The 25029-nt window shown below is 46.4% G+C and overlaps 1 protein-coding gene across 4 annotated transcripts in view; it reads left to right on the top strand.

Annotated features, from left to right (window-relative positions):
- dok4 (docking protein 4) overlaps window positions 1–25029 on the top strand; it is a 57853-nt gene that overhangs the window by 5042 nt on the left and 27782 nt on the right. For all 4 annotated transcript variants that reach the window (XM_014411149.4, XM_024803281.2, XM_076883313.1 and 1 more), the window contains one exon: window positions 23089–23417. In XM_014411149.4, coding sequence (XP_014266635.1) covers window positions 23352–23417 — 66 coding nt within the window. In that variant the 5' untranslated portion in view covers window positions 23089–23351. The remainder of the gene's footprint in view (window positions 1–23088; window positions 23418–25029) is intronic.

The raw sequence follows: 25029 nt of genomic DNA, 5'->3' as shown, positions 1-25029 counted from the left end.
AGCAGCAGCACAGGTTTTGTTAGACATGGAGCAGCAGATAGATGATAGGAGGTGGAGGGTAACCGCTTAGGAGAGATGGAGGAGGTGAGGGAATAACAATGCTGTGACTGATAGCTGTGGGACGGGGGGTAGTATGTCATGGTGTAGCACCCTGTGGGTGCATATGTCAGCTGTCACAGCAGTGTGGTTACACCGTCCACCCGCTCTGCCTCTCTCCTCTGTCCACCCTGGAAAGTTTTCTCAGACTGATTTGTGCTCCGTGCTGTGGAGCCAAACGTCGCTGTGGCATCACGTTTGCTTTTAAAGGGATCTCACCTGAAACCCTGATGTTAGATGACTCACACAGGGTTCCACATACTGACGAGAAACCTCGTGATGGTGCTCTGGAGTCTGGAGCTGATCGTGAACTGATCTCCAGACGGCACCAAGGTGAAACACAGAGTTCAGCCTGTTCAAGGTTTGATTGTTGCCGTGATGGGGTTTCGAGTTCACACGAGGTTCATTTCAAACAGTTTTGATCATGCTGATGAGTTTCAGTCTCTTGGTTTAGTCCTTTGATTATGTTATTATATATTATTAGGTATCCTCCTTTCTTTTTTTTTTTACCTCTCAGCCCTGAAAGGCTGATTGGGTATTGTCCTCACGCCACCGTGCAGGCGGGTGGTGGCATGGACACTGTGAGCACGATCCATCCATCCTCCTCTGTTAACCTGAAGATGGTGGCAGCAGGCTAAGCAGCGAGTCCAGATGTGCTTTTCCAGGCAAGGTTTTCCGCCTCCTGCAGGATCCCGAGACGCTCACAGGAAGTTCTGGGTCACAATGAGACCAAAGTTGTAATAATCGAGAATAATCCTTCAGAGATTTCCGTGTGGGGAGGTGTTCACCAAACCTCGAACCTCACATCCTCGTCCTCTCACCGCCTGCTTGTTTTCTTTCTGTTTCCTCCTCAAATAAACGAGACGAGCGACTTAATTAAGTGAAAGCAGCGGTGCATTTGTAGAAGGGCTCACTATCAGCACAAGTGGAGCCGACAGAGCTCTCTGTGTTTTTACTGCAAAGGATTGTGGGTGCACTCAGCTTCTGGTTGACTGGCCTTGACGGAGAGAGGGAGAGAGGGTCTGTAATCAGTGCTCAAGGCCAAACTGACAGAGTGTCTCTCTCCCTCGCTCTCTCTGTCTGTCAGTGTCTCTCGCCCTCCAGTTGTGAGATGAGAGCTTCACTCCTCTCTCTCCTCCTCTTCCTCCCTTGCTTCTGCCGTGCAGCTAGTTTTTGTGCACGAAGCAGCTTCTTCTTCGTGTGTGTGTGTTGTGTTTTCTGTGCAGTGCAACTATACTCCATCTGTATGCTTACAAAATGTCGTGTTCCTGGTCTGTTGACCCAGCGTTTTAAGTTTCAGTTTGTTTGGATGTTGTTTATGTTTAAGTTCATTAGATTAGCGAAGTTCGTTTGGTTATTAGACTCCTTGTGTTTTCTTCCCCTGTATTTAAGTTTCCCTCACCCTTTGTGTTTCATGCTGCGTTTTATGTTATCAAGTTTGTATTGTCATGTCTGTCTCACGTTTCCTGTTTTATTTTGAAGGAGTCGTGTGTTCTTTGTTCATTGGATTTACTTTCACTTCCTGTCATTAGGCTCATGTCAGTCAGCTGTTCCTCCATGTGTTCCCACTTCCCCTAATCACCTCCTGTGTATTTAAGTCCTCTGTTTTCAGTGTGTCATTGTCAGCTCGTCTGTTGTCCTTTGTGTCCTGTTTCCAGGTTCGAGGTATTTTTGTGTCCATGTTAGGGTTTGTGTTGTGGGTTTCTATGTTATCTTTGCTCTCCCAGTTTAGGTTTTTCTTTAGCTTCTCCTCTGTCTTTTGTTTTGTAATGTTTTCACCAGCCTTAATAAGCGGCTCGCTTTCTGTTAACAGTTAAGTTTTGTTTCATGGTGCCTGCGTTTTGGGTCCTTTTCATAATACACACAGTCGGCCTCTGCCAGACTGTGACACAACAGTGTGTCGTTTACAGAAATCATCACAGAAAGTGAGAGAAATTATTCCTCATCTTTCACCTGCATGCAGCTGCATTAGCTGCCTTGATTAGAGCATTAAATGGCTTTTTATCAGTAACAATCATGATTAATGCGCGTAAAAACGCACCTACCACTGGGCCAAAAGGTGAGCGTCACCCAGTCTGATAACACAACAGCTACAGCTGAGCTCCGGCTTATAAAAACAAGCTTTCTGAATGTGGTTAACGCCATAAAGATGATTTATTCAACCAGACAAACATCTTCACATCATGCGGTTTGTGCCTCAGTCGACCCGAACGCTGTGTCAAACTTTTACACAAGTTTAAAAACAGCTGATAAAGTAATGGGAGTGTTTGTAGCTCCAGGGGAGGACCGAGCTCAGAGCATTAAGGACACTTAACCCCAGATTTCCTCCATACGAGGAGTCCACGTCACAAAAAGGGACGAGAATAAAAATCTGGACCTGAGCTTTGAACTTTGAGTCTCCCACCACAGGATACCAACACATAACACAGTCATTCAGATCAACTGGACACAAGCAACAACAACACAAATGTCCTCGGTGCTCCGTAACCAGCATTCAGCCTCTTCTCTTCTTAATGCACTCTCCTCCACCTCTCTGTCTAAGGTGCAGGAGCAGGTAGGGAGTGCTGCGCCTTGGTCCCGGCGGCCAGTCCACCGCAGCTCCTGCACGTCTCCATCTCCAGTAAATGAGGTGACATCAGCCCGCTCAGCCTGCTAGTCGGAGGAGGAAGCTGCCTGCTAATCATTTGTGTGGCGTGATAACACCTGATAACAGCCACATAATGGGCTGAGAACATTTAAACAGGTGGCTGTATCACAGGTGCGCCGGCCTTAGTGGTTAAAGGAGCCCAGCAGCTCCGACACACATTTCCATCTTTGTGAGATGCATTTTTAAAAAGTCACAAAGGTTTGGAAAGAGCCGTAAACATCAGACTGCAGCTGATCTCGGATCAGTGGAAACAGCTCATTGCTGCCTGAGTATCTGCAGACTTTCTGCCTGCCTTTACCGACATCCACGTAAATAAAGAAACAAGTTTAGCTTCATCTGCATGAACTCCAAGTCAACTGAAACCATCCTGTCAGCTGTCACTAAACGCAGGCGTTTGTATAAATTCAGCAGTGGATTTTATTCTTCTTTGAAGATGAAACAGGACTGATGCGCTCGGGCTTCTCTTCTCCCTTTGGCTCATTAAGGCTGAGCGTGTAAGGCGTGCGGTGTCGCTTATGTATTTCTGTCCTCGCCGTCAGAACTTTTAAACATGTCGTGTCCAAGGCGAGCCGAGCGGCGAGGCAAAGTTTCAAAGTTCAGCTGAATTCATATCTGCAGAAAAAGGTCACCTGGCGTGTCGTCAGCTCGTCTCCTGATTGTTCTGTCACATGAAGGCACTTTTTGTTCATCACACCTTTCATGTACTAGCTCGTCAACGCACCAGCTGTTCCTGCTTCCTCTCATTTGCTTCCCATTACAGAAGGTTGTTTGGTTCCAGCAGAAGATGTCCTCAGGTTGACTAACACAGCTGAACACATATGACAGGAAGCTTTCGCTTTAGTTTCTCCAGGACAGAAACTAAAGCTGCCCTTTGTCACAGATTCTGTTCATAAATTTTATGGAGAGGATTTCCAGAATTTCTAGGCGTAGTCAAGGTAGAAGGATCTCATCTTTGCAGATGATGTGGTTCTGTTGGTCAGGTGGTGTCCTTCAGCATGAGAAGCAGTGCCTCCATGTCTGAATCTATGGCCTTCAGCCAGTAATGGGTGGAGTGCCCAGTACCTCAGGGTCTTGTTCACAAGTGAGGAAATTGACAGATTCGCGCCATGGCTGCAATGATGCAGACGCTGCACCGGTCCATCGTGGTGAACAGAAGCCGAAGTGGAGCTACATCCTCTGCTGTGGATGGCTGGCCTCTCCTTAGGCACATGGTGAGGAGTTCAGTCATTTGGGAGGGCTCATAGCAGCCTCTCCAGCTGGGGTAGTTTGGGCATCTGACTAGGATGCCTCCTGGGTGAGCTATTCTGGGCATGCCCTCCTGGGAGGAGGCCCTGGGGCAGACCCAGGATTCAATGGAGTCTCTCAGCTGGTCTGGGAATGTTTCAGTCCTCCATCAGATAAGCAGGAGGAGGTGGCTGGTGAGAGGGAGGACTGGGTTCTCTGCTTGGGCTGGTGCCCCCGCGAGTGGGACCCGGATGGATGGATGGATGGATGGATGGATGGAGGTGGTTTTGTCTGTTTCATCAGTTTTACATCCTGACTGGTGTTTTTCTGCATCAGTCAGACTTTGATGTGTGCTAACATTTAAATGTATTTGATTGTAAAATCCAAAAGGATGCTTGAGTGAAAGAAGCAGGCATGAGCTGCTGGTTTGGGTCTTCTCATAGAACAGCTGACAGGAAGGAGAGAGCAGAATCACCCTCGTCCTTTGAGACGGACACAGAGGACAAAAAAGTCCTCGTGTGTTGTGAGTTTACTCATTTCATTCCTCAGAGAGCATCACTTTAAAGCAGGTCATCGTGTGTGTGCGTGTGTGCAGTGTTGGGACTAACGCGTTATTAAGTAACGTGTTACAGTAACTACGTTATTATTGTGGTAACGAGCACGGTAACTAGTTATTATGCCAAAATCAGGAACGCGCTAGTCGTTACTGGGATTTAGATAGGGTCGTTACTCGTTACTTCGTGTGGTGGCTATCGCGTAGCTTCCACAGATTCAGTAACATTAGCAAGTGGTGGAGGCCAGCAGGTGGATGAAGGAAAGGGGACGCAGAAGGAAAAGAGACCCGAGGTGGCCGCCGGTCCAAGTGTGAACTGAACTTCAGGTAAGAAGTTATGACCTGCAGTCTCTCTGGGTCAGATATGAACCAAGTTTAGGTGAAGTTTATTTTCGTTATTCTGACTTTTTCCGTACTGCGTGCTAGCTAGCATGACGGAGTTTCTATACAGCTGGGTGGTGCTATGAAGTTACTGATGTTGAACTTTATTTTGTTCATAAGTTATTAGAGTTGCCAACCGTCCCGTCTGGTATTCAGAGAAAATATTACACGTTTCTTATTGAGGTGAAAAGGAACAGTTTGTCCCGTAATTCAGCTACAATGAAAAAGACACAAAGCTGGATTTATTCTGTGTCTTTGCTGCACAGCTGCTTCTTCTCTCATTCTCCCCCTCTCTCTCCTGTTTCTACTTCAATCATGAAAACTGATCAATGATCAGCTGATCGGCTTTTCTCTCTTGTTTATTTATCGCCCACTTTGCGCCAGAAAGAGGAAACTAGCAGATGTCGCGCTAAACAACAGCAGCACGTTTAAGCTTGATCAGCTGTTGTTAGAATTTATTTAATATTAATTTCTAGTATCAGCTGATGTTTGCTGGAGCCACAGCTGTAAAGCTGCTGGTCATGATGTCAGTTTGGATATGTGGTGAGAGGGAAACATGAAGATGAAACCAGGAGATGTCCTTACTGGATCATCAGAGCTGAACAGGTGATGGAGAAACAGGTTTACCTTTTAGGTGACATAGATGAGTTGAAGTTATGAACTGTTTCTGAGAGACAAATAACACCAGGATCCTTTTTTATGTAGCTGACAGCTGGTAACTGTGCAGGGGCGGGTCTATCAAAGTGTTGCCAGGGGGGCATGTAGGGCATTAACAGGGAGAGGGGGGCACAAAGAAATACTTTTCTTTCTTATTCTCATTTCAAATGTCTCGCTTTTAAAAAATAATTATCTGAGTCTTACAACAAACGATTGATAGATTGATGCATATGTACCATCAGAACAGTGAACATCACTGTCACAACAGCGTTTGTTTTCATTCAAAGGCTTTATGATTTTTCCTATAATGGTGGGCTGGTCTCTAGTCAAAATGCCCGGGACAATTTTCTGTCCCAGTCCAGCCCTGTATGCAGCTCATCTGCAGTCTGGTGTTACCTACATCTTCCTATTCAGAAGGCAGAATTTCCGAGTTCTGAGTACAATCGAAAGCACCACGACTGCAGTTTTTGTGTTGGATGTAAAAGGCGCACATGACGCTGTGACGTAGGCTAGAATCATGGCAGCAGTCAATGACGGTCCAGGCGTGGGGTTTCTCTCGTGGAAATATGCACATTATCGTTTCCTTTCTATTGGTAGGTGGCACAGTGCACTGTGGCAAGTAAGCAAGCTAGAAGACTGCAAAGTTATGGGAGCAACACATTAACAAGAGAATTCTGAGTAAAACCAAAGTTACTTTCCCTAGTAACTAGTTACTTTGAAAGTAATGAGTAACTTGAAGTAACTGAGTTACTTTTGAGAGAAGTAACTAGTAATGTAACTAAGTTACTATTTTAAAGTAACTTACCCAACACTGTCTGTGTGTGTGTGTGTGTGTGTGCGTGTGTGTGTCTGTGTGTGTGTGTGTGTGTCTGTGTGTGTGCGTGTCTGTGTCTGTGTGTGTGTGTGTGTGTGTGTGTGTGTGTGTGTGTGTGTGTGTGTGTGTGTGTGTGTGTGTGGCAGACACTCCCTCCTCCCAGTGATGGATGGAAGGTTGCTGGCTGGCTGTCTTCGGTGTCAAACTGATTTCTGATTGGCTGGCGTTGTATCAGCCTGCATGTGACAGAACTCAGCTGATAATAAATCATTCTCTTTTTTTTTGATAGCGAGTGAACAGAGCAGCAGTGTGATGTATATTTCATCTGCACCTGAAATGAATCAATGTGAGCCAATGAGAGGGTGTTTATGAAATGATGCTTCACGTCTGAGACTTTTGATTTGAAAATGTCCTGATGTGATCTCTGATTACCTGTCGTGGGAGACGCACCTTTCCCTAGTGACCAAAGGTTGCTGGGGGGTCGTCAGCTGCTCTTGTTGACATGCGGGTGGATGTGACACAGGCAGCTGTAGCTGCTAGCTTCACCTGAGCTGGACCTCAGCATCGTGTTTGTGCTGTTGGAGCCTTTTGGAGCATTTTTAACGACATCATGTGACCAATAATATGGCTGCTGTGAGGTCACTGCACGAACAGACCGTTAAAGAAGGCGGAGCTCTGGTTTTACTCAGAGAAAAGCATCAGGCCACACCTCTTAATTCTGACTTTACGAACGTCTGTGGAGGAGTGAGTTGTTCTGAAGAGCTCACTGTACAACGAAGCTGTTTCAGGACCGCAGCAGCTCAGTCATGACCATGACTTGGTGTGTAACGGTCAACGACCGCGGAGCTCCGAGCCATCATCATCAGCACAGACTGTGAGCACCAGGAGCTTCAGCAGGTCTCAGTGCTTTGCTGCATGTAGTAGGTTCTCTACCAATCAGAACGTGTCCAAGTATCATTGGATAACTGAGCTGCCCACAATGCATCACAGTATGTGAATGTTAGATGAGCTGCTTAGACGACTGAATGAATGAGACTCGTAGTCTAAAGCGCTTTGAGTAGGAAAGCACTACATAAGTGTAAGTAAGTCTATGATGTCTGATGTTGTGGTGGTTACACGCTGTCTCCATAGAACTGCAAAGATGAATGAAAGAGGGCAACGATGCTGCAGCTGTTCGCCCGTGCTCCTTTTTGTTGGCTCTGTCGTGTTTGTGTGGCTGAAGTGTGCGATCACCGTCGGTGCTGCTGAGTCACGGCCTGTCACACTCTGACAGCGGGGATGAGAGCGCCGGGTGTGGGCTGCGTGCTCGCGTTGGAGTCTCTGGGCGGTTATCCTGGCAGCGATCTGCTTCTGGTGGTTGTGTTTTGGAGCGAAGCAGTCGTTGATTATTACATTAATGCGGCGTGGACTCGCACAAACTGCGGTCGCAGCATAATCGAGTCGTTATTTTTCTGCACACGTGGTGCTGATGAGCCGATAAAGCAGCTGCTGCCCGAGTGTCTGAGTCTCTCCTGGAGCGTGACTGCAGATAAGGAAAGAATGGAAAGCAATGTTCAGACATTTGGGAAAATATGCACGTTTGTTTTTTTAAATCCTGCAGTCAGATCAGAAGATTCATAAGTGTCTCGTCTCTGTAACGGCACCTGTGCACATTGGTTTGGCACAAAGACTGAGGTGAAACTGTGAAGTTCCTGCGTATGATGACAGAAAGTGAGCGGCTGCGATCGCGTATTTGTAGGTTTCAGACTGTGAAACAGGCCAGACATGTGCGGTTTATTGAAATGCTTGAATTTATGCGTCCCTCACAGAGCCTCGGTTTGGGCCACGCGAGGCGTCACAGCGCGAGCATCAAACAGCCAGCTCGGAGCAGCCTGAACATCACGGTGGCAAAATGACGACTCTGTCGTTTTGTTGTTGTTTCTTTAAATCTCACATCGTGTTTCAACGGTTACTTTTCACAGAAGCAAATAAAAGCAAAGTGTTGTTGCAGATGTCGTTTGCCTGTGCTGTAGAGCTTCCTGCGGTGACACTGACGCACTTCAAAGTTGATGTAGCAGAAACACTCTGCAGTATCTCTTCCTGTCTGTGGCTCCGTATCTGTGCATTCAGAGTGATGACAGAACTTCTGATCTTCAGATTGGTGGCCGTCTCGCAGGTCTAGTTTGGCCACTATATCACCGTGACGACAGCAGCTAAAATCTGTCAAACACGAAACAAAACGAAGTGTGCCGAGCGCTCGGTTTGGGCTTCATGTTTAGAGATCAGTGGGATAATGTAGGTGAATTTCCATCGTCTTCAGTTCTTTAAGAACCACTGAAGATAAAATGTTCCTTTCAGTTTTTGCTCTAACAGATTTGTCTTGTGTTAAACTCTGCAGACATGCAGAATCATTTCAGTGCATTTGTCGCCATTATAACCCTTAAAAAAGCTTTATTGTTTGGATTCATCAGCATATCAGGGAGTCACAGGTGAGCATCAGCTGCAGCACGTAGGTTGGTGTTCATGTCTTTCAGTACTTCCAGAGTTGGACCACTCCTGCTCAGCTGAGACGTGATATGGTGAGCCCCGCTCCCACAGTGCCATCATTATCCCAGTTATGACAGCAAAACGATGTAATTAATAGACTATAAAATCATTGGAGCTCCTACCTGCATGGAGCTCCATTGTGCATTTGAAAGGGGAAATTCCACGTTGACGGTACCGAGCTGCAGAGAAGCCATCCATTCGTTTTCTGAGAGAGCTGAAGCAGGTTAGACGTTTGATTCCTTTCATGATGCTCTTGATAGAAAGCTTCATTATCCAGCAGACGCCTGGAGAACGTGGAGGTCAACGTTAAAGGAAAACTACTTCAACTCCAGCCGTCCCTTCAGCGCCTGATGGTTTATAACCATTGATTTAGTCTCCTCGCCACTCTGCTAATTTATGAAGCCCTCATCTGGTGCCAATAAAGCAGCCAATGAGGTGAAGGGAAATAAAGAAAGCGGGAGAGTGTGACTGCTGGCCTCGTGTCAGAATTGATGTGGACGTCACTGATGATTCACGTGTTTTTGTTGTAGTGGAAACTCGTAAAAAGTGACGGAGAGACGGCAGCTTAACCACCGATTACAGCCTCTGATTGTCTTTGGTCCAGAACGGCGATGATGATCCGAACACGGACAGGTTAATCAGCCGTGTGTGTGCGTGTGTGTGCGTGTGTGTGCGTGTGTGTGTGTGTGTGTGTGTGCGCGGTGCCTTTGGTCTGTATGTTGTGTAAAACAAACCTCTCCTTCGATCCTCCTCTCCACCTGTTTGTGTTTGACAGCAGGTGTCTAATATCTGTGGACAGCTCAGTGGTCCATCACAGCGCAGGCAGATGGTGTTCGCTGGCCAACACCCTCTTCCTCCATCCTTTTTTACTTCCTAGATTCCTTCTTTCCTTCCTTCCTCCATGCAGTCCGAATAAAGGCACGTCCCTCAGTAGCCTTGAACTTTGAAAGCCCTCATCAGACAGCAGCAGTTGCCAAGGAGTCAGTGCTACCCACTGTGACGTGTGTGTGTGTGTGTGCGTGTGTGTGCGTGTGTGTGCGTGTGTGTGTGTGTGTGTGTGTGTGTGCGTGTGTGTGTGTGTGTGCATGTGTGTGCGTGTGTGTGTGTGTGCATGGATGTTTTGCAGCTCCTCTGATTGTGTTTTGATCTTCAGTTGTTTGTATTGTTTCATCATTCATGCTCTTTTTGAAGTCCTTTTCTATTTATGAAAAATAGTCGAATGTGATAAAGAGAATTATTTCAGTCAAGCACCTCTGAGGCTGAAAATGCAGCCACCACTGATGTAGGGACACCTGCAGTTCCTCAAATGCCCACTAGAGGCTCCAGCAGTGAGTCGGTCTCCATAGACTCCCATGTTAAAACTTTCCAGCAGAGTAAACATGTTTACAGCCTGATACACAAACTGATTGGTCTGTGGATCATGTCTCCCTTCACAACATCTGTACGGGGGAGGATGGTTTTAGACCTCTGGTAGGGCTGATGGGTGATCAAGGTGGGGTTGTCATAGATGCCAAACCTTGTTAGCTCTGCTTAATACTAAGGAACGATATTTGAGGTTTTAGCCATCAAAGTAACAAATAGGGTCAGCTGTTTCAGACCTGCTTTGGCCTCTAAGCATGATCTTAAATCCATTATAGATATTTTACTTAGAAATGATTTGAACTGGGACAGAATTTCAGCAACCTCAACATGTTTTAAAGACTCGTGCGACTCCTTAAACTTGGTGTAATTTATAAATTGTCCTTCAAGGTCAAGTTAGTGCTCAATGTGCAGTCACATGCGGTAATAAGCTGTTGTAGTTTTACATGAAACTTGAATGTTTTAAAGAGCAGGTGTGATGCTGCAGTGATTCCAGATGTTGAAGTGACCTTGGATCATTCATCCATTTCTAATAAACTCGGTCTTCAGCTGATTGAAGAACATTTAGAATCTAAATAAATGAAAGAACTTTAATGGTTAGAAAATCAAAATCAGGGTTTTGTCCTAAGAAAACTGAAATAAGCCACCAACAGGAAACAGCATTGTGCTGCCTTATTCACCTTATGTGTGTTTAATCCAAAGGTTCCAAAACAATCGTGTAAACTGAAGTTTATCTGTGCAGAAGGACGCTAACTAACTAAAGGAGTCCTGCAGGGTTTCAGGACGCATTTTATTTGCTTTAATAAAAAACAAAGTCTTGTTAGGAAGCTTTGGGAATAACTCCTCCCTCCTGAGTCTTGACTCAGTGCATCATGTATCTCATGTTTCAGAACAAGTGCAAAGTCTGCGGCTCATCTTTGCAGACTTGATTTGGTGAGCTTCTCCTCCACTGACAGTCTGGGAAAACAACAGTTTCCTGCTGTGTTCACTGAGTTTGTGTGGCTGCTACGTTGCCCAGGTCTCAGGTCTCAATTCTAGGATTTTAATTGGATGTTACTGGGGACTAATTAGCAGGTGTGTGTGTCTGCTTGCTGCTCCCATGCAGTCTGTGCACGCACACTGATAAATAAAGTTGGCTGACAGCTCGGCACTCCATCGTCCTTCCTGCTCAACTACCAGCATCAGCTGAAATGCTAAAGCTCAGGCTTTAAACTAGCTGTCGGCGTGTATATGAGTGTTTTCCATGTCCGTAAGCATGAGGACAATAAAGACGCACTTCGACCTGTTAGTCATTGAAAGTGTCCAGCGTGAAGGTTACGCCATCACAGCAGTGAACAAGACACAAAACCAATTTGCTGTTTAATTTTTACAGCAAATGAACGTGATGGAGGCGGATCACAGCCTGATGACCGAGGCCGCTGCTGCCAGAGAAACGGCACAAATGGAGCCGATGCCCGGGCGGTGCCGCTGCCGTGGGCCGGGCTGCAGCAAGTGAAGCTGAGTCTGCCCTCAGCTCCAGCTGTGCAGGTGCTCCGGCGGAGCCGTCATCTCAGGGCTCGGCTCTCCGTTTGTTTGTAGCGACCAGCCAGCCTGCGTGTGTCATTTATAGAGACTGGTCGTTTAGCCTGGGAAGCCAAACTAACACTAACCAGGTTTTCTGTGCTGTGCAGTGCAGTTAGTGCACATGTGTCGAACTCCAGGCCTCGAGGGCCGGTGTCCTGCAGCTTTTAGATGTGTCCTTGATCCTACACAGCTGATTTAAATGGCTAAATGACCTCAACATGTCTTGAAGTTCTCCAGAGGCCTGGTAATTAGCTAATCATTTTATTCAGGTGTGTTGACCCAGGGTGAGATCTAAAACCTGCAGGACACCGGGCTTTGGATGTGTAATGCTCTCTGTGTGCACTGCAGGATGCTGTAAAATGACTGCTTAACTTCCAGGACTTCAGGGATGGAACCAGGCGAAACAGGTTACTCCGGGTCTGGAGCTGTTGTGCTGGGCTCACACTGTGCGATTTTTGGCCCATTTTGAGCCGATTTTTGAGTCGTGCGACCGTTTTGGCGATCGGCCCGATTTTGGCCTTCATCGTGCGTCGTGCATCGTGTAGTATACGTGGGGTAACGAGACGTGATTGACACCTCACGACCAGCTCCCGATCATCAATCGCTTGGTAGCGAGGCTGTCTCCGCAGCTTCTCACGCGCAAACACAAGTGTCAGTGAAAAGACGGAGCAGCACGGCGGCGTGTGATCTGGACACAAGCGATGGAGGCACAACTTGTAGAACTATGGCTCATCCGAGCCTTTTTGATATGGCCTCACAAAATTATCACGACCACAACAACCATGAAAATAGTTCATATGAAATCAGCTGCCTGATCATGTTCTTCATTAGCGATGTAGCAAAGTTGATGGTGTGTGTGTGTCTGTGTGAGTGAAAGACAGAGACAGAGAGCGAGCGACAGAGTTTCTGTTATAAGCTTCATATTGTTGTTAATAATAAATAAATTAAAGCAACAAAACAACCTGAAGAGCCGGAAATCCCCTCTGTAGTTAGCAGCTCTGTGAGGTTACTCTGAACAGCGTAGATCAGCTGACTCACCTGCAGGAAGTTCTTCACTGAAATTGTTCAAATTATACTTGGAGGACCAAAGTTTCTGAGTGAGGCTCCCACACAGACACAATGCTTAATACCAACATTATATCAGGTCCTTTCAGAGTGTTGATGCAACAGGTTGACCGTGCTGTGTGCGGCGTTATGTTAGTAATTAGAAATGTTCAGCAGATTTAAGAAGCTTTCCTCCAGCTTGTGTGCGCTCAAACTTTATTTATCATCACTGGTGTAAATTATTTATCATGTGTTGTTCGGGACAGTTTGGCCACTTGTTTTCAGCATTTCAGAATTAGTTTTCATTTCAGGGCTCACTGCGAATATCTGCCAATAAAAGTGCTGGACAGGCTGAAGCTCTATTATGCGTGACTGTATGAACACAGGCTGGCAGCAGTTGAGTGGAAGCGGAGTGGAGGATTGATAATTCACTTAAAAACATGAAACCAAATCGTCGCTGTCAGACGCAGAGCTCTGCACATCGTCTGCTTCCAGCAGCTCCTGATGACATTTGTCTTCAAAAGTGAGAGCGGGAATGATTCACAGGTGAGAAAATGTCAGCTTGTTTACATCCAGCGGCGACGCTGTCGTGGAAAAGTCACCTCATGAATGAAACATTTCGTTTATCTCAGGTTCAGCGGCACGAAATCGAGCCGCTGGTCGGGGCTGTTCTCGGCACAGGGAGCAGCGGGAGAAACACCAACGTGGAGTGAAATGAACTCGAGACACTTTGTCACCTACAAAAACAGTTTGCACATCAAATATCAGGGACGCTACAGATTAAACCTCGGTGCTCCAAACCCCTGATCCCGGGGGAGGGCGTGCCCATCGCGACTTAGGTGAGAGTCACGTCGAAGGAATCGACCGTGACCCAGATAAGCAGGTTAACTGGGACGTGAACACGTGCACAGGTGCGCTTAAAAAGGCAGGCAGGAAGAAGCAATTAAGAAAAACCCTGACATTTAAAAAAAGGCGAGGATGTCTCAGATTAACCTAGATAGCAAAATGTGCGCAGCCCAGATCTGAGCCGACCCACAAATGCTTGTGCATCACAGGTTACTCCTGTCTGTGCTGCTGGTGGCCAGGTGCGTGTCAGAGGTTAGCATGACTCTTCCAGCCTGCAGCAAAGTGTTTCTACGGTGAAGGGGACACTAACAGAAAAGGCCTGGATGAGATCCCTGCAGCAGCTGCTCTGCAGCAGCTGCTCTGCATCGACACGTCTCTGCTTGTTGCAGAGCCGGCGACGTCACAACGAGCGACCGAACGAACATAATTGGCACTTTGCTGTCACCGTGACTGCGCTCTGTGCTGCACACTGATATTATACCGGCCTGGGGAGGTTTAACGTCCTAACGTGTCATCAGTCCTGCTGACCAAATCACATCTCTTCAGGCGAATGCAGTTATTATTTCTTCCTCAGTGCTGCCTGTGTGTTTTCTCGGGCCAACAATGAATTCAGACATTTCAGCTTCTGCCGGGAGAGCTGCGAGCTGTTTGTCGCGTTTTCTCTGAAGTGAAGAAGTGTGACGCGTCGCCTCGTGAAAGATGGCTCAAAGCGCTCGTGGCGGAGTGTTGGTCATGTGTGCGCGTCACCATCTGATATGAGACTGGAGACGGAGCGTCTCTCTGTCTGTGGCCCCTCTCCGTGTGTGTGTTTATCCCATCGTTATCTGTGACAGATAGTTATAAGCAGACAGACTGACGCTTTCCCAAGTGTTAGCCTTGGGGCGTCCTGGGGAGAGGGGTGAGGGTGAGGCAGAGAGAGGAAAGAGGAGTATCTGAATTTCTCTCTTTAATATCCGACCTCCCCACTCCGAGTTCGTCTTTTTTTCCATGTCATGCTCTTTTTCGCTCTCATCATCTCGTCTTGTTACGTCTTCAGTGAGCTCGTGTACCAGCCCTCCTCATTTTACTTTTTTAATATCAGACATACAAAAACACTCATGCTGAAGCACTGAAACCTGGACTTCCTCTGACGTCCAGCAGAGGCAGCAGTGAGTCGGTCCCCATAGACTCCCATGTTAAAACTTTGCAGCAGAAATAACCATGTTGATGTTTGCAGCCTGATACACTGTTTGGTCTCTGTGGATCATTCCCTCCTTCATACCAGCTGTACAGGGGAGGATGTTTCTATAACTCACATGTTTAAATTGTATTAAGGATTAAAGTTTGCATTATTAGGGGCGTGGCCTCTGTGACTGACAGGCGGATGGTGACACAGGTGGCTGTAGCTGCTAGCTGTCTGCTAGCTTCACCTGAACTGGACCTGTTACTGTACTAACAGACCGTCCAAGAAGGCGGAGCTCCAGGTTTGGTGCACAGTGAACTTCAATGATTTCATTGAATGTTATTGAGCTACAATTAGCATCCACCTGTGCCTGAGTGATGTTCGTGTACAGTCTTTGGAGGCAGACTGGTAATCAGTCTGAGTAGCATTAGCTGATAGCTTAACAGTCCTTCTTCCTCCAGTTATGGCCAACCAATCACGGCTGTTTCTAGCTTTATGAAGTCTTTGCCTGTTTGTCCTTCGTTAAACAGTATTTCAGAATAATATTAATTTAAATTTCTAAAAAAAAATCCTATTTTAGCTTGAGACAGAGTCCTGCAGACAGAAATATTTCTCTATGCATTGGTCAGTATTGCGATTTTGGGGTATTTTGCTTTGATAACCTAACAGCCTAACGATTTAAACAAAGATATAAAAGCCGTAAAGTTCTCATTTCAGCCTCAGATTCATGTTTTCGAAGCATTTTACTGTTGATTACAGATCTAAATGGTACGTGGCCACACTCGAAAAATTATTTTTCACCCTGAATAAACACGAGGCAACGATTATGATCAAAGGATTATTTACTATAATGTTTAATCTTCAGGGAGACTGACCGCTGTAAACCGAATGTATGAAAATCAAGTAAACTTCATTTGATCAGATCCATTCAAATTCCTATTTTACAAAATTACATGTAATTAAAATAGGTCAGGATTTGGGGCATCAAGGCTAAAATCAGTGACTATGAAGAGCACTGAGTTGTATGTGGGTATTTTGATATGTTGCGTTTTGTGAGTATATCAGGATTTATCCTAACGCTGGGCTGCAGTTTGGAACCTGTTAGAAAAACTCGGTTCCTCATACGTTAAAACTGACAGTAAATCATACACAGACATAAATGCCACAGGCAAAATTAGCTTTATTGCTGGGACTACTAATTTTAAATCCAAGAATCAGGGGCAGGCTCACAAGCTCTGCTCTCATGTCTTACTGTTGTCTGTGTGCGTTTCAGTGCTCGTCATGGCAGCAGGACGGATGAATAAATGAACAACTCTTTGCATAAAACATAAGAGCAAATAGGAATTAAAGCGCTTGTCATTTCGCTCACAGTGGGATGAAGTGAAACAGGAACCAGATAAACAGACTGTAAATGTTAGAAGGCGTTCACTGAGGCTGCCGGTGATGCAGCCTGAGGGAGACCGGAGAGCATCTTCCTCCTAACCAGAGCTGCTCAGTAAGGCTCAGCTTCGCTCTCAGGTCCTCGGCTCAGTGAGAGATCCTGCACACACTGAAATGCAGCGTCAATCTGTTCGTTCCTCGCTAAAATACTGCAGACGAGGCAATTGTGAGCTCGGGAAATGAACTGTGTCGTGTCCTTCTGTCACATTAGAGGCCACTTACAGTTCTAACTGTACAAACACAGAAGCATAGAAATGTCCATGCTTTATAATTCCACTCAGTTTTATTTACACAGCGCCACATCACAGCAACAGTCGCCTCAAGGCGCTTTGTATTGTAAGATAAAGACGCTACAATAATACAAAGAAAGCCCCGACGAGCAAGCACTTTGGCAACAGTTCTCATGAAGAGCTGTGCGCTGGTTTGGACAGACACAGCTGCGTAATGAATGTAATGTGATGCTATCGAGTGTTGCGTAATGTTACGGTGTTACGGACTCATAACACTCATTAAGAACACAGACTCCCTTTCCAGCAGGCCTGCATCCACGTGCACTCAGACAAACTTGATTTCTGCCACGGCTGCAGATTTAACTCGGGGTCAGGTCGGACCAGTAGAGACAAATATCTTCACAGCTCCGTGGCGCTGTCACCGTTTCTCAGCTGTCTGCACAAACAGCAGCTCCTTCATCTTTCTTCTTCTATCTTTCATCTCATTTCCACTCCACAGGGTGGGCTTTGCCGTTATCCAGACAAGGATCGATAAACGCAGCGAGAACAGTCCAGATGATATCGAGGCCTCGTGCGTGTCAGAACTCATGCAGGCTCTTAGATTAATCACCTGACGTCCTGTAGATATGCAGATTGTGTTCAGAAGAAAAGAAAAGATCAGAATAGAAAGGAAAACCAAGGAGGTGGAAGGTGTGCGTGCATGTGTGCATGTGTGTGCGTGTGTGTGTGAAAGAAGAGGAGGCGAGGAGACAGGCGTGCAGGAAAGGAGGCTGATTGCCCGACTGATTTCATGAGTCACTTCTCTGCAGGCGAGAGGCTGGAGAGACAGGTGGCTGTGCGAGTGTGTCGCCCCGGCTCACTGTGAGTAATTTTATTAGGTGTGTGTGTGTGTGTGTGTGTGTGTGTGTGTGTGTGTGTGTGTGTGTGTGTGTGTGTGTGTGTGTGTGTGTGTGTGTGTGTGCGCAGCCCGACATGCTGGCCAAATGTGATCTTTGATGTACACTAGTGCCAGCCCGAGAAGGAAAATACTCAGGAGATTATAAAGGTCAGCACACACACACACACACACACACACACACACACGAATGTCAGCCTGTTGGCGATTTAGTTGCTGCCAGATTTTTTGAAAGGAACAAAATATTGAAGCTTCTTTGTGTCGTGTTTGCTGTGAGATCGAGTGCAGAAAAACAGACAGTTGAAGAGACGGCGCGTTATTACTCGCTGTAAACAAGAGAGAGGGCGGCTGAGGCCAGGCCGCAGCGTAAACAATCCATAAGTGATCAATTTCAAAAGCTCCGAGAGAGACTGCAGGACAAGAAACAGGAGAGACGCCCTGAGGATGATAAGACACAGGTGAACATCAGTGAGAGAGGGAAGGACACAGAGGGAGGGGATAAGAGGGCGCAGGTCAGGACAATTATGTCGCGCTTTAACGTAGTACGCTACGGGCCAGATTTACTGACGTGCTACGCCAGCGCAAAGCGTAAGAGGCGGGAACTGAGGTGTACACCAGCTGTAGTTAACGTTTTGACTGGTGTGTCATTAGTTCATGTAGCTGTGATTTACAGCGTGAGCACAGTTATCAGAGCAGCATGTGTCTGTGGCTACACCAGGATTTAAACCTTCAAAACAAAACAGGAAGTGGGAAACTGAAAGGATAACAGGAAGGTCCAGAGAGAAGCCACACAAACCAGGAGAAATCTCAGAGTCAGCGATGGAGCAGATGAAGGACTGACACAAAGACCACGAAAGCGTCTGCCAGTGGAAGCTGTCCTCTCAGAGTGAGCAGAAATCTCAGTACTGATGTGCAGCAACAGCCTCTGATGTTGTTCTCTGTGTGAAGATCCTCCGACATACTCTAAGAAGTCTGAACACGAGTCGTGACAGATGCTGCTGCGTCTGCATCAGTGCATCACACTCTGCTCGACAACAATCCTCAGATCTTTAACGCTTCCCTCCCTGAGCACGCCGGTGTGTTGATGTGAGAGCTGCAGGCTTCTGCAGGATACCACACACATACATGCACACACACATGCACACACACGTGCACGCAGGAAGGGCCACCGTGCAATCAATAAGGCTACATCAGGGAATCGATGTCAGGCGCTCGTAATCTCCGGCGTGCTTCGACAGGCTCTTTGTGCGTCTGTGTGTTTTTAAAAGCGATCACAGCTCAGATGTGTTGATGCTGACGGTGCAGGCGAAGCACGTTTGGACGCTGTTAGTTCTTCTGATTACAGGAAGTCCTCCAGCAATATTAAGATGTAAATATTCAATAGAAATGAACTTCTAGTTATGCAGTGAATATAAACAAAGGTTAAAAATGTATAAAACGAGGTTAAAATCAGTTTTTAATATTATTCACATTCAAAATTTCATTTTTGGTTGTCAGTTTTTGGGCCCAGATGTTGTTTTGTAGTCTGAGCTCAGGCGTCTGACTTCCTGTTCATCCTGTTGGACCTCCAGTAAATTTCATATTCAGGAAAGATTTTATGTTCTGCGCAGCACAAACAAACATAAAAATTATTGTCTTATTGTCTCATAAATACATTTCATAGAAAAGAAAAAAACATTTAAAAACACTCAAAGAAGCAAAGGTTGGACATTTATTTCTATACGGTTCCTTTACTCATACATATATTTGGCCTCTGACCTTCATCTGCTTATTTTCCTGTTTAAATGTCGTTCATCTAAAGTGAGGTTTTTGTGGAAGTGACTTGTTTCAGTCTGCAGGAAGCACAGCCAGTCGCCGATCTCAGCATTAAACTTGCACAAAGTGAAGACATTTGTAAACATTTAATTTTTCTTTTGTGTTTTTGCTGTTAAGAAGTAGAAAAATCAATAGTTGATGTTAATGATCCACGAGTTTCCTGGGATGTGGAATTAATCCTGGGTGGATTATCCCGGTGAAATAAAGACTTGTTTATATTACTGACAGACTTCCTTATCATTTTCATGTCGAGGTGATTAAACACAATAAAGGGTGGGGCTTACATTAGCATTACAGCTCTCCGATGTCCACAGAGACTCTGATTGGTTTCAGTGGGCTGAAGAGGAGGATGCTGAGCTGCGAGCTTCAGATGGGAAGGCCGGATGGAGCGCACGCGTCTCTGTGCGGGAAGAGGCCGGAGGCCGCGCACCGGGAACTTTCCACCGCCTGCAGATTTCATCAAATTACGATGAAAATCAGGAACAACTGCAGTCTCCAATAAAATATTGACTGTCGCAGGCTCAGGCTCGGAGAACATCTGAGCCTGTTTAACAGACTCAAGGAGCCGAAACTGAAGCTGAATTATTTTAAATCTGTGAGAAAATGATAAATTTCTTTTGTTGTTGACGTGCCACTGTTAGCATCCAACCCACCCAGCTCTGCATCATTACAGTTTGTGTAGATGGGACAGTTTTATTCTTTCCTTTAAAACAATGAAGTGAACAAACCCGTCAAGACTGTCTCAGATCGTTCTGGTAGCAGCTCCATTTGTAGTTGTTAGCAAAAATACTTTAATGTACGTTGCATGTGCAGGGCGGCACAGTGGTGTGGTGGTTGGCACAGTCTACCTGACACGATCGTTGGGATAACCCGAGACTCTGAATCAGCCTCAGGGTCTCCAAGCAAGGAGAGCGGAAAGATTGGCGATGATGAGCAAGCGCCCGGCAACAGTACGGAGGAAAAACTCTTTTAACAGGAAGAAACTGAAGCAGGCTCAGGGAGGGGCGGGGCCGTCTGAGGGGAAAGAGGAGAGCGAGAGCGAGCTCAGAGCTGTGGTCCCTCAGCCAGCATCCACTTTCATGCTGATCGTCTTATTTGATAAGACGATCAACTTATTTAACACGCTCACAGGGTTCTTATTATGTGCTTTTTACCATCTGTCCTGATGCACCTGTAGCCTGTGTGTGTGTGTGTGTGTGTGTGTGTGTGTGTGTGTGTTTGTTTGTGTGTGTGTGTGTGTGTTTGTGTGTGTGTGTGTGTGTGTGTGTGTGTGTGTGTGTGTGTGTGTGTTTGTTTGTGAGTGTGTGTGTGTGTGTGTGTGTGAGTGTGTGAGTGTGTGTGTGTGTGTGTGTGTGTGTGTGTGTGTGAGTGTGTGTGTGTGTGTGTGTGTGTGTGTGTGTTTGTTTGTGTGTGTGTGTGTGTGTTTGTGTGTGTGTGTGTGTGTGTGTGTGTGTGTGTGTGTGTGTGAGTGTGTGAGTGTGTGAGTGTGTGTGTGTGTGTGTGTGTGTGTGTGTGTGTGTGTGTGTGTGTGTGTGAGTGTGTGAGTGTGTGTGTGTGTGTGTGTGTGTGTGTGTGTGTTTCATGCACAAATATTCTGTTTGTTTAGTGTTTAATTGTCTTTTGTGCCTGAGCCACTTTATAAAACCAACACTGCTGTAATGATAAGCCTCTCCTCCTCTGTGTGTGTGTGTGTGTGTGTGTGTGTTAATGAGCCCCTTGTTAAACTTTAATGTCTCTGTTCCACTGTTGTCAGGGAGATTTACCACTGAGCCCTCTGGGAAATGTCTGCCCCACTGCTCCCAGCCTGATGGCAAACACACACACACACACACACACACACACACACACACACACACACACACACAGAGTCAGGCATGCGTGCACATCAGTTTGCTCATGTGCATGAATGAGTGCATACATTTGTGCTGCAGTGTATTATATTGTGTCTCAGCTTCAGCACTGAGTGAGCTGAGTGTGTCTGCTCTGTGGAGATGTGTCCGTGTGTGATTCTGCTGTGCTTCCCACTCGGTTTACCGCCTCAGCAGATGAAACACCCCATCGCCTCCCCGTCACCTCCCCGCCCCTGCGCCCGAACCATCCGCAGACCGAGCCGAGGTTTGGATGTGAGACCGGCTCTCCTGCATTCGTGTGAGGTCACAGGTTAATTTGAAAAACACACGGCCGTCACATCTGAAACTGGAGCACACCGTGAAGTCAGCTTGTCTTTGTCCTGAGTGTCGCTGACACTACTGACTGACACATCCTGTGTGTGAAAAATAATACAAACACTCAGTGAGGAGCACAGTGCTCCACAGAGCAGCACTCACAGAGGGGACAGGAACATTCATATGATTGTTTTATAGCAGAGACAGCTGAGGAAACGAGATACAGGGAGAGACAATAAAGATGATCAGAGGGAGGAAGTAGAACTGCAGGCAGACAGGCAGACCACAGCTGTCCAGGTAAGACAGGACGAAGGACCCCAGCCGAGAGAAGAGGAAGCTGGATGCTGCAAATACACAAATCTAAACACTAACACAGAAACCACCAAAGACTTCATTTAAAATAAATGCATGTCGCTGTCACTGTGGTGCTTTTTGAGGTTGTGATTTTCTTTTTAGTTCTTCCTGTTTGAAATGTTTTATTTCTATTAGTTAGCATGAGCTATTCTTTGCTCTGATTGGATGTTTAGTTATATTTGTTTCCATGTTGTCTCAGCTCGCCGTCTCCCCGTCATGTTCACCCATGTACGCCCATCGTGTCTCGTTCCCTCTTCCCTTGTCCCCTGTGTTGTATCCTCCCTTCCTCTCTCATGCTTCCTCCCTCCTTCTGTCTTTCGTACCAAGCTTGTGTGTCCCGGTTTATATCTCTCCGTGTTTCCTGTTTTATTTTGAAAGTCTTGTGTTTTCATGTGGCTGATTGTCTTTATTGGGGCGTGTGGAGACACCCCTGTGGATCGTGGGCGTGGCTTATCTGGTATAATTAGCAGTCAGAGAGCCCTTTGGTTTGCTGTGCTTCACAGCTGCCGTGTAAGCTGGCGAGCTGAAGCTTCGATAAATAAAAATATGAACTCGTCTCTGCCTGCGTGAGTCTTGCTGCTCGATGGTCATTCCTTACATACACGTTCAGTATGAGACGGAGAAAGACATGATATGTGACATAACGAGCTCCACAAAGCCTCGTTTTATCTCAGATACATATCCAGATATGTATGTCAGTATGAATTGGCCGGCAGAAATCAAACACCACATGTTTTTGAATCAGTGAGCAAATCAGAGTCGTGGGCGGCTGCAGAGAGAGTACAACTGCACATTTACATAGAAGCAGTGACTGTTAACACTGAATCAGCTTCACGGGGACAAATGAAGACGACCGAGGACGGCAGAGCTGTGTTTACACTGTCACCTCATAATGACTGCTGAACAGAGAGCACGAGGAGGTCGGGCCGTTTGAAATGCAAATGTAGCGCGATGGAAGCCGGCTGACGAACGGAGCTCTGATTAGAGAACGCTCAACGCTCCAACCTTTTTATTTCCTGGTTTCAGCGCCGTCTAATAGAAGCTGCCTCCTCTGATTTCCTTTATGTCACTGTGCAACACACACACACACACACAGAAACGCAAACAATCAAACAGGGAAACTGAAATCCAAGCAGACACACGGGAAACTGTACATTCAGCACAATCCCACTGCATGCTTCCCCTCAGAGTTCAGTGTGTGCCAGCGGCATGAATAATGCACGTTAATGTTGTGCACCTCGCTCTTCAATGAATAATGAACATATATCCATTTCTTCTCCCTCTTTCTTTCCATCTTACTGTCGGTCCATTTCTCAGAGATGCCAGCTGGAGAGATGAGCTGTCTGAGGATGAAGGAATGAGAAGGAAGGAAGACGAAAAGGAGAGGAACCTCAGCCAGAGGAGACGAGAAGGAGAGAGGAGGATGTTGGGAGTTTTGTGAAAGAGGACAGGCGAAGAAAAGGTTCAGTTTTTTTACTTTCAAGTGGAAAAGTCCAAGAAAAGACAGACTGTCAGTGACAGAAGCTGAACGAGTGAAGGAGGAAACATCTGGATGGTCTCCAGTGTTGCGGCCTTCAAAGATGGCCTCCAACTTCAATGACATCGTCAAGCAGGGCTACGTACGCATGCGCAGCCGCAAGCTGGGGGTGAGTGGGCGTTTCAGCTCTTCCATTTAAACATGATCTTCAGCGGGCCGGGTGAAACAGTGTCAGTGTAAAGATGTTTAGCTGCACATTTAATCCCTGAGCTGTCCGAATGTAGGAAAAAGAAGTGAAACTTCAGCAGCACGGCTCAGTTTTTCTACGTGATAAAGAAATGAAAGAAACCTGTCAGCACGAATACAGAAAACTACAGAAAAAGTTCTGTTGGCTCATTTTCCCTGAAAAATGTCCGCAGTAATCATTGCTGTGTTTTCTTATTTGTATTTTCTAAGATAATTACATGGGTGTAGTATGAACAGCGATGGGGTGGAGGTCTTTAGGAGCAGGAAGACATATAAAACCAAAAATAGTGCTTTGATGTGGACGCGATGGATGTGGCTGTGAAACTGAGACATGCTGATAAACACCTGTTTTCTCACTTCCTGTTCTGGCCGTCTGTGGAGAAGTGAAGGGATTTTGTTTTTTGATGCTCACAGCTGTGAAAAACCAAATGGTCCCAAAAGAAGCTGCAGACAGCAGCAGAAGCAGAGTGCCGTCACACAGGAGTAGTTTTTGGATTTACGCTGATGTCTTAATGATGTCAGGCCACTTATGAACCTCAGCGGCCTGGTGTGAGCAGGCCTGCCGGGCTCAGCCGGAGCTTACAGGCCGTAGATGAAGTTGTGTATGGGTGTAAATACAGACATTGCCTGAGGCTGTCCCGCTGCACTGACCATCACCTTGAATATTACTGTCCTGGAAAAGCAGCTCAGTCCAGCCTCACTTTGCTCCCACTGGGTTTGGAGACAGAGTGCGTCTCCTCACAGCCGCGGGATCCAGTTTCACGTCTCCACGTCAGCTGCACGGACAATGCTAATTCGAGTGAGTTGCATTCAGACGGCGTAGGCGGCACAGTTCAACTCTGCACGACTTATATTATGGAACGAACGCAAATCAATTAAAGTCAGGTTCTGTTCGCCAGCTCGCTTCAAATAATGGTCGCGCTGCTATCGCCGCTCCCAGAGCTGAGTGAACAGCTCTCAGAGGGGACGCAGGAAATTCCCACTCCTGTGTGAACTCTGATATTACCCGAATAAAGTTTCACGTCCTTAAGTTTTAGCTCAGGTAATGGATTGCATATAAAGAAAAATGTGGCCTGTGGGAAATAATGCTGTTGAGTTTTATTGCCTGACCTACACTGACCGCTCTGTTTGTTCCAGAGTTTTTCTAAAGCCTTGCTCATAAATGTGAGACACAGAGAGGAACTGTGGGTGGTTTCTGCTCCTGCTGGCTCGTTCAAACTTTTTCAGTGCACAGAACAAACGCTGGGAAAGGATCACTTTGTTTCTAGGTCCGATTGAATATCAGAAAACCAGCAGCACTGCTGGACGTCATCTTAAAATAAATTCAAAGTCAACGTTAGCACTCCCAGCATTTTATCCCGGTCTGGAATATCCGGCAACGACTAACTGGAATAACAAGTTTGGAAGATGTTTGGATTGGCTGATTTGATGCATGTAAGCGAGAGTCTTTATTTTTCTGGATCCCTGATTTCACACGATGATGTCAGAGGTTTGTGTGGTGGTGGAGTGCGGATCTAGACCCGAAATGCAGCCTG

The sequence above is a fragment of the Maylandia zebra genome, linkage group LG1, assembly GCF_041146795.1.
Source record: "Maylandia zebra isolate NMK-2024a linkage group LG1, Mzebra_GT3a, whole genome shotgun sequence".
NCBI lineage: Eukaryota > Metazoa > Chordata > Actinopteri > Cichliformes > Cichlidae > Maylandia > Maylandia zebra.
This window is presented reverse-complemented; position numbering and strand designations above follow the sequence as displayed.